Genomic DNA, 8,312 nt, shown 5'->3' with positions numbered 1-8,312 from the left:
AAAGGAATTGTGAGATTCAGAAAGAGAGGAAATTTGAGTCCGGGATTCGTCAGATTATTTAAGGTCATTACACGAATAGGGGTGGTGGTGTATCGGTTAAAACTACCAGAATAGCTCAAAGATGACACATTTCATGTCTTGAATTTAAGAAAGAGTTTAGCTGATGAAACCATTGTGGTGAATTTGAACGAGGTTGATATTGAGGAGCCAGTTCAGGTGTTGGACTGAAAAAAGAAATGGTTGAGGAGTAAAAGTGTACCTTTGGTGCTAGTCAAATAGAGATCTCATAAAAGGTCAGAAATGACTTAGGAACCCGAACAAGAGATGAGGATGATGTACCATCATCTGCTTTCAAGTGGTGTGAATTCCAGGGAAAAAAATTATTAAAAGGAGGAGAAAATTGTAACACTAAAAAAGAATAAAATAAATATATTTAATTTTGTTGGATCAAAAGTAAAATGAGATGGAAAGTCAAGGAGACAATAATGTAAACTACACGAACCTGTTGTACCAAGTCCCAAAAATTTTGAAGGTGGCGACATGCGGTGGTTTTCCATCATTTTAATGACATTTTTTGAAGGTCTTGCATGGCCTTGTTAAAGTAGCGAATGAACACAATTTTCACAACACTTAGATCACTTTTTATCTCCCGAGCAAAACCCCTTTGACGTCGTGCAAAATGATCGAGAATTTGGAGAGAAATCGACCGAGGAGCGGTTTGAAGTTTTCGGTGTTCCGCGAGGAACTAAGGCTAGTTCTCCCGCTCGTTTATACAAGTGAAGGTTTATTTGTGTTGCTTTGTACATGTTTGATGTTTACTAAGAGTTTCGGATCGTAAAAAGGATCCGAGTTCCATTAATTTGACCGTAAAAGTTAACACAGTGAATTTCGGTAAAAACCGAACATTTAATCCCGAATTTAGGGCTCTATGTTGCATCATTTTTGATGATCTTTGAGCCATGAGATGAGGATTAATACTATGGTGAATTAACGCAAAAAGAATCACAGCTACAGCGAAGAAACGAGCCCAATCGGGCCAAAAACGCAAACAGCACCGCCGACCAGGTCATGGGGGCGGGTCGTATGGTTCTAGCGGTTAACTCAAATCCGACCCGGGTGTTCTCAGGCCTGGCTACCGGCTTGGGCTGGATGTTTAGGTTGAGATTCAATTATATTTCTTAGTCTTCTTTTTTAAACAAATAAATCTATACTTTTATTTGGGCTAGAAGCCCATCTGACTTTATAATTGTTTAGGCCTTATTCTTTGGGCTAATTAATTAAAAGTATTGGAAATTTAATTAATTAAAATATTTTTCTAATTTAAAATTAATTTAATTTAATATACTATTTAGTTGGAAATTAATATTAATTCCTAGAATGGATTAAATAAATTATTTAGTCGTTTATTAAACTATGGAAGGTGTAATTTAATTCGTATACTAAATTGGGTTTAATTTAATTTAATATATTGGTCAATTAGAAATTAATATTTATTAATTAACTATTTCTAAGGGATATGTGAATATAAATCATTTAATTATTTAGTTGATTTAATAAGACGATTAAAGCGTCATAATTCAGGCAGATAATTATTAGGACGTGTTAACTTGCTAGATGGAGCTTATAAAATTACTTGGTGATTAAATTGACGTTTTGGGACTTCGATGAACCGAGTGCTCGGGGGTCGACCGAGGGTTGATCATAGTTGACTTTTGTTGAGTTTTTAGAAAATATGGTAGTTGATAGAATACTTTGGTGCATGCCATGTAGGTCAGTAAGTGGGGATTTATTTTCTTAGACAGACATGTATTCAGGCTAGTCTTCATGAGACCTTATGATATGTATACATACGTAAATAGATTTATTTGACATGTTATTTATTGGAATTACATATGTGATGCATGGTAGCATATTTTGTGTATATGTTTACACGTGCCTGTTTACATGTATATAACATTAATGAAGTGATGCATGCTATTTATTTATTGGCTTTTTAAATATTATTAGCATGTTATTTGGAGTTTGTGTTCATGTGGCACATTATGATGTCGATACTTGGGTATGGGATCGGGGTCGATATGTCATATTTAGGGGTGGCACGACCCAGAAATGGGCGTCCAGACAGGTGTGAGCCGCCAGGCAATACCAATAACAGGGTTGACATACTTAGTGGAGCTGTTTAGAAGATCTCATTGGTGTTAGATGTTTTTATAGTAACATGTATACTATTTATTGGTGTTTATTGTTGATGCATAATGAGGACTGTGTATCTATGTGCACGAAAACCATGAACTCACAACCATAAGGGTGGTGCCTGATTGGTTTGAGCTTGGTTCCAAAGGTCAAAAGTATCAGGAGGTCCCAAGTTCAAATCCAAGTAGGAATAAATATCCTCTTGTGGCCACGGAGGTTCAAATATGGTGACTCCGGGTATTTGCAAAACAGATGGTCGCCCTGGGATTAGTCAGTTCACATAGCGGGCTGGATATCCAGGTTAATCAAAAAAAAAAACTATGAACGCACCAAGCTTTTTAGCTGACTATTAGTATGCATCTAGGAGCCAGTGGTTTAGGTTTGGACAAAGGGAAGGACAAAGCATAGATAGGTTCCTTTATAATGTGTTCCATTCTGTGTTTACTAGTTGTTAAACTTATTACTATTATATTGGGTTTTATGTAACATAGTCCAATATGAGACGAGCTAATGTTAGAGACTTGAAATTACTTTAAGTTAAGACTTGCGAATGATGGTGATTTCGTTTGTATCTCATCGTCATGTTCGCTGACATAAGGTGATATTTGGGATGAATGACGTGACATAAGTTAAATCACGAGAGACCAATTTTGTAATTCACTCTTAAATATATAATAAGAACAAATTGGGGATTTTAAAAAACTCACTCTACTCACCAATCTTTTTACCACCGTAAAATACACGAGATAAAAACTAATCAAGTAAATTAAAAACTAGTCAACACATAATGAACATTATGGTTCACCAAGGGTTACCAACTAGCAAATAAGTAACCAAATATACCACTTTGTAGATTGTGAACACATGAAGTTGAATATATCAACATTGCAAATCAACGGGCTCAAACATGAACTTGAACACATTAGCATTACGAACACAAATCTGGAAGACTGGAACAACATAAAAAAAAAACAAAAGGACGATGTGCAAAAAAAGCCATAGATTTGGAACAAGAAAAGAACACGTTGTGAACACAAAAAAAAATCACATTTTGAACAAGAAAAAAAACATTGTGAACAAAGATCTAGACCAAGAAAAAACACTAGACATGGACGACGCGTAGAAAAGACAGATATATAGAACAAGTAATCATTGTGAAAATATTGTGAACACAAAAATACCATGAATGAGATGTCTTCCGGTACCCAAACAACCACGGAGATCTCAGGTTGCAGAATACATGAGGAGAAAAACTAACCCACTTCCCACAAGAACACTCAAGAAAACATAAAATGAAGGAAAACTAGGTTTCGTCTTTATATCTGTTTTAGATCAACAACTGCTTTCATTTTCAAATATGCAACTAAGTTGGGACAGTGATGGGTGGTTTCAGCCGGAAATGGCCTTGGTGGTGGCAATAATTTGTTTGGATGGATATGGTCGAGTTAGCTTCATGGTGGTCGAGAAGTCGCTGATGTTGGAAAAAATAACAAGAAAGAGGAGGTTGTCGTGAAGCTTTATTTTATGGAGAGAAAAATACAAATGTATATAAAAATGAGAAGAGAGATAGAAGATAATATTTGCTAAATTAAATGGATTAATTGTCATCCAAATTACAAAATTGCCAAAATTGGATGCAAATGGTGTTTTAGTTTATTATGTTTTTATTTTGTTTTGATCCAAAAATCAAGTTTTTTAGTCCAATCTTATTCCTCCCACATATGCTGCTAAATTTATTACCCTTAGGCATGTCATGTGCCCCTCATGTGGGGGGATTTTAGTAAACGGTCCAAAATGTAAAAATGCCCCTCATTTTTTAGACCAAATTTGTACCTAGATGGACCTGAGCCTTGAGTTTCCATAAAACTCGTAAACGGGCCCGAATCATTGGGTGTAACTGGTTTCGACTCGAACCCACTTTGGCCATCTCTACAAATAGTTAAGCAATTAAGACCTATTATAATTTTATTGAACTTACTAATCAAGGCTCATTAAAGCATATATATTAAAGCCATTCAGTTGTTGTCTATGCATTTGAAACATTATGGCTTATTATAACCTATAAATGGGATAAATTAGACCCGATTAAGTCCAAAACTGAACTTATTGGTAATCCATATTTGAGTAATTTTTCACTTTATTTAATTTAATGTGTATGTTATATGTACATATGTGTATGCCTCGTGTGTATATGTTATATGTATATATAACCACCGACCGGTGTTATATGCATATGACACGATGTGTATATATGTGCATTAGTTGCAAACCACGATTGGATCTATGTATATATTGTTGAAGATACATGTGTCGGGTGATGTATGTGTTGTGCATATGTTTAAATGAATGTGTATATGTGAATGTATATATAATATTTGTGTGATATTTGGACTTTATTCGGTTTATTGGTCCTTGGTTTCATTGGGCTTTATTCGGTTTTACTAGGTCTTGATTCATTTTATTGGCCTTATTCATTTCATTGGTCCGTAATCCATTTTTTATTGGGGCTTAATGAGCCTTATTAGGCTTTATTCGATTTTATTGGGTTTTAATTTATTTTATTGGCCCTTAATGAGCTTTATTGGGTTTTATTCAATTTTATTGGGCCTCATTCAATTTTATTGAGTGTTAATGGGTTTTATTCGATTTTATTGTTCCTTAATTCATTTTATTGGGTTTTATTCAGTTTTACTAGGTCTTATTGAGAGATCATATGATTCAACAGCGGATGTATGTTAATGGGTTTTATTCAGTTTTATTGTTCCGGAAGATCATACGATTCAACAGCGGATGCATGTTGGTTATATTGTTATAAACTTTCTCATTACTTTTATTACGAACAAATTACTGATTTTGTCGAATATTGAATATTTACAGGTAGCGGAGTTGAGAGAAGTTGACAAGGGTAGAGGAGGAGACGCGGGAGGAATGCCATCAGGCAGAGATGGAGGCCGAACGAAAGAGTAGAGCAGATTTAGAGGTCGAACAGGCCAGACACGCTGTCTAGTTAGCCGAACATGTCGTCTTATCGGAGCATTTTGTTGTGTTTATGCGGCAGTCAGGATACCATTTTCCCCTTCCTTCACCTCTCGGTAGTTAGATTATATGCATTTGAACATTAACTTACATGAATCGGATATTTTAAATTATATAAATCATTAGTTTTAATTGTTCACAGTTTTGTTTTATTATTTTATGGTCAGGTTTTATGTAAATAAATATATGAATTATGTAATTATAAATTATTTATTTTGTAATTAACTTATAAAAATTTTCTCTCGTTAATCCGTCGCTAAAAGTTCTTCGCTGATCCGTCCATGAAAGATTTCCTCGCTGATCTATCACCAAAAGTTTCCCTCGTTGATCTGTCGCTGAAAGTTTTCATCGTTGAAAGTTTCTCTTGCTAATCCGTAGTTAAATTCCGTAGCTGATGGCATACCTACGAACTTTTGACCGACGGACAAAGAACAACAGATCAGCAACGGAAGAGGCCTTTAATGATCTCTCGCTGATACTCTTTATTTTTGTAGTGACTTTTGAGAATCCGTCGGTAACAATTGTGATTACCTAACAACGGATTTTCAAATTTTATTTTTCATTTTCTACAATTAGATTTTTTTAAACACATGGATAAATTGTTTGGTGATCTCCATTGGATTTCAGATAGATATTTAAATTTTCTTTTTTCATTTTTCTCAATCCATAACCGAATATAAAATCCATCGACAAGATTTGACATTTGGTATCGTACACAACTAGTTTTCATATAAAAAATTGATAGAAAACGATCAGGTATACGTAGTTGGGATTAAATTAATCAACCAGTCACATGGGTTTTCATCATTCAACTTGTTCATATATATCATTCATCAGCGGTGCGATTTGTGGCCTCATAACGTTAGCTGCAATGCAAATGGAAGCCATCCTTCTCCTCCTCCTGCCGCCGCTCTTGGCCCTGATAATCGTCGTCGGTGTAAAAACCAAGGCAAGAACGCGCCGCCAAAACCTTCCACCAGGTCCATATTCATGGCCGATTATAGGCAACCTTCCTCACATGTTAAAAGGCCCTCATATCTACCTCACCCAATTAGCCCGATCCTATGGTCCTTTGTGTTCGGTGAAGCTCGGCACTCATCTATTTGTGATCGGATCTTCTCCCATGGCTGCAACCGAAATCATGCGAGCCCATGACCGACTACCCACATACAGATGGGTGCCAAAAGCTGGTCAAGATGGTCTACAGGAATACTCTCTTATTTGGGCCACTGAGTGCAGCCAGCATTGGAAGCTTTTGAGGTGCTTATGCCGTACAGAATTGTTTTCCGCTAAAGGGTTAGAGTCACAGTCTTCTTTAAGGGAGAAAAACGTGGATTCGATGGTGGGTTTCTTGAAAAGAAAACAAGGTAATCTTGTAAATGTTCGAGAAATGGTGTTTGCTGTGACAGTTAACATACTTGGTACCATTTGTTTCTCGAAGGATTTTATCGAGTTGGAATTAAGTGATGATGAAAAGGGAACTCGTAGTAGAGGGTTGAAAGGAGCTCTTTATAGGCTTATGAAGCTGGGAACGACACCAAATGTTGCCGATTTCTATCCTAAATTTGAAGGGTTGGACCCTCAAGGTCTAAAGAAGAAGACGTCAGAGGCTATGGATGAAGCGTTTAACGTATGGGCAGATATAATTAAAGAAAGAAGAGATATAAGAGAGAACCAGAAAGGGCTGATTGAACAAGATTTCTTGGACACAATGATCAAATGTGGGTTTTCAGATCTTCAGATTAACCAATTGACTGTGGTAACTGGTTCCTGGCTTCTAATTTAAGACTGTCTGATTACTTACAAACTCGATTTTGTGGTAGTGTTATCTTGTTCATGGTTCCGATCTGATTGATATAAAATGTTGCTTGTTTGCAGGAACTATTCTCAGGAGGAACACACAGTACAGCCTCCACAATCGAGTGGGCATTAGCCGAGTTGCTTAAGAACAAACAAGCCATGTTTGCGATGCGAGAGGAACTCGTTAACAAACTTGGCTCGACAACGTGCATCAAGGAATCACAGGTCTCCCAACTTCCTTATTTACATGCATGCGTTAAGGAAACGCTCAGATTACACCCACCGGCACCACTCCTACATCCGCAAGCCATCCTACAATCATGCGAAATCATGAATTATACCGTCCCCAAGAATTCTCAACTCATAATCAACGTTTGGGCGATGGGACGAGACCCAAATCTTTGGGACGACCCATTGGCTTTCAAGCCCGAAAGATTTCTCAACTCTAATGTGGATTTCAAAGGCCAAGATTTCAAGTTTTTGCCTTTTGGTGTAGGAAGGAGGATGTGTCCCGGATACCCGTATGCTATTAAGCAAATCCACCTTATGTTGGCTTCTTTGGTCCAAAACTTTGATTGGTTTCTTCCGAGTAATATCGAAGATCTTTCCAAACTAGATATGAGCGAAAACTTTGGCATAATTTCGCAAAGGAAACGGCCTTTAATGGTCATCCCAAAATGCGTATGTTGAGTTTCAAATAGACTACAAGTTAAGCTTAGGGGCTGTTTACCAAATGATTACCGGTTAATCACTCACTATCAGTGTCACCACCTTTATTTACCTTATCGGGTAACATTCTTGGCCATCAAAATGGACTGCTGATAAGGTAAGTGACACCCGGTGAGCATGTGGTAAACCACTTTGTTTCCTAAAATCAGTTTCTATTTCCTAGAAGGATAATTTCTGTAACTAGTAGTTTAAATAAAGGCGTTCTGTTTTGATGACTGCATGAATCAGACTTCTTAATCTGTTTACGTAACAAAAGTTATTGATGATGGGATTCAGATGTAAATGAGTTGAGTCATATATGTTTTAGAGCTTGGAATGCCTTCAAACAGGTTTGCATATGTTGATGAATGCAAGTTATGTTGGTAATCTTTGTGAATCATGGTGTAATTGGACTCGATCGCAAGAAAATGAAGGGATTCTTAGTGAAGCTATAATACAAGTTAGGAAGTACAAGTCGTATAAGTTAGCTAGAACCCGAGATCGTTGTGGTTGCATGGATACCCATTGGCACCCTTCTAAACCATCGAGTTTAATATCACAATGTTGAACCAACA

At 36.6% G+C, this 8,312-nt stretch overlaps 1 protein-coding gene across 1 annotated transcript; it reads left to right on the top strand.

Moving 5' to 3' along the window:
* The first annotated feature begins 6,100 nt into the window (after positions 1-6,100).
* LOC112524811 (probable (S)-N-methylcoclaurine 3'-hydroxylase isozyme 2) lies at positions 6,101-7,978 on the top strand. The gene is made up of 2 exons (XM_025134761.1): positions 6,101-6,988; positions 7,108-7,978. The coding sequence occupies exons 1-2, from the start codon at positions 6,101-6,103 to the stop codon at positions 7,717-7,719; spliced, it is 1,500 nt and encodes a 499-aa protein (XP_024990529.1). The 3' UTR covers positions 7,720-7,978.
* Positions 7,979-8,312: the final 334 nt, after the last annotated feature.

This window comes from Cynara cardunculus (assembly GCF_001531365.2).
Source record: "Cynara cardunculus var. scolymus isolate 2C chromosome LG 13, CcrdV1, whole genome shotgun sequence".
In the NCBI taxonomy this organism is placed as follows: domain Eukaryota; kingdom Viridiplantae; phylum Streptophyta; class Magnoliopsida; order Asterales; family Asteraceae; genus Cynara; species Cynara cardunculus.
This window is presented reverse-complemented; position numbering and strand designations above follow the sequence as displayed.

Coding starts and splice junctions, on each gene's coding strand:
- LOC112524811 (XM_025134761.1), top strand. CDS start 6,101: ATGCAAATGGAAGCCATCCTTCTCCTCCTCCTGCCGCCGCTCTTGGCC. Junction 6,989..7,107: donor AGATTAACCAATTGACTGTG/GTAACTGGTTCC, acceptor GCTTGTTTGCAG/GAACTATTCTCAGGAGGAAC.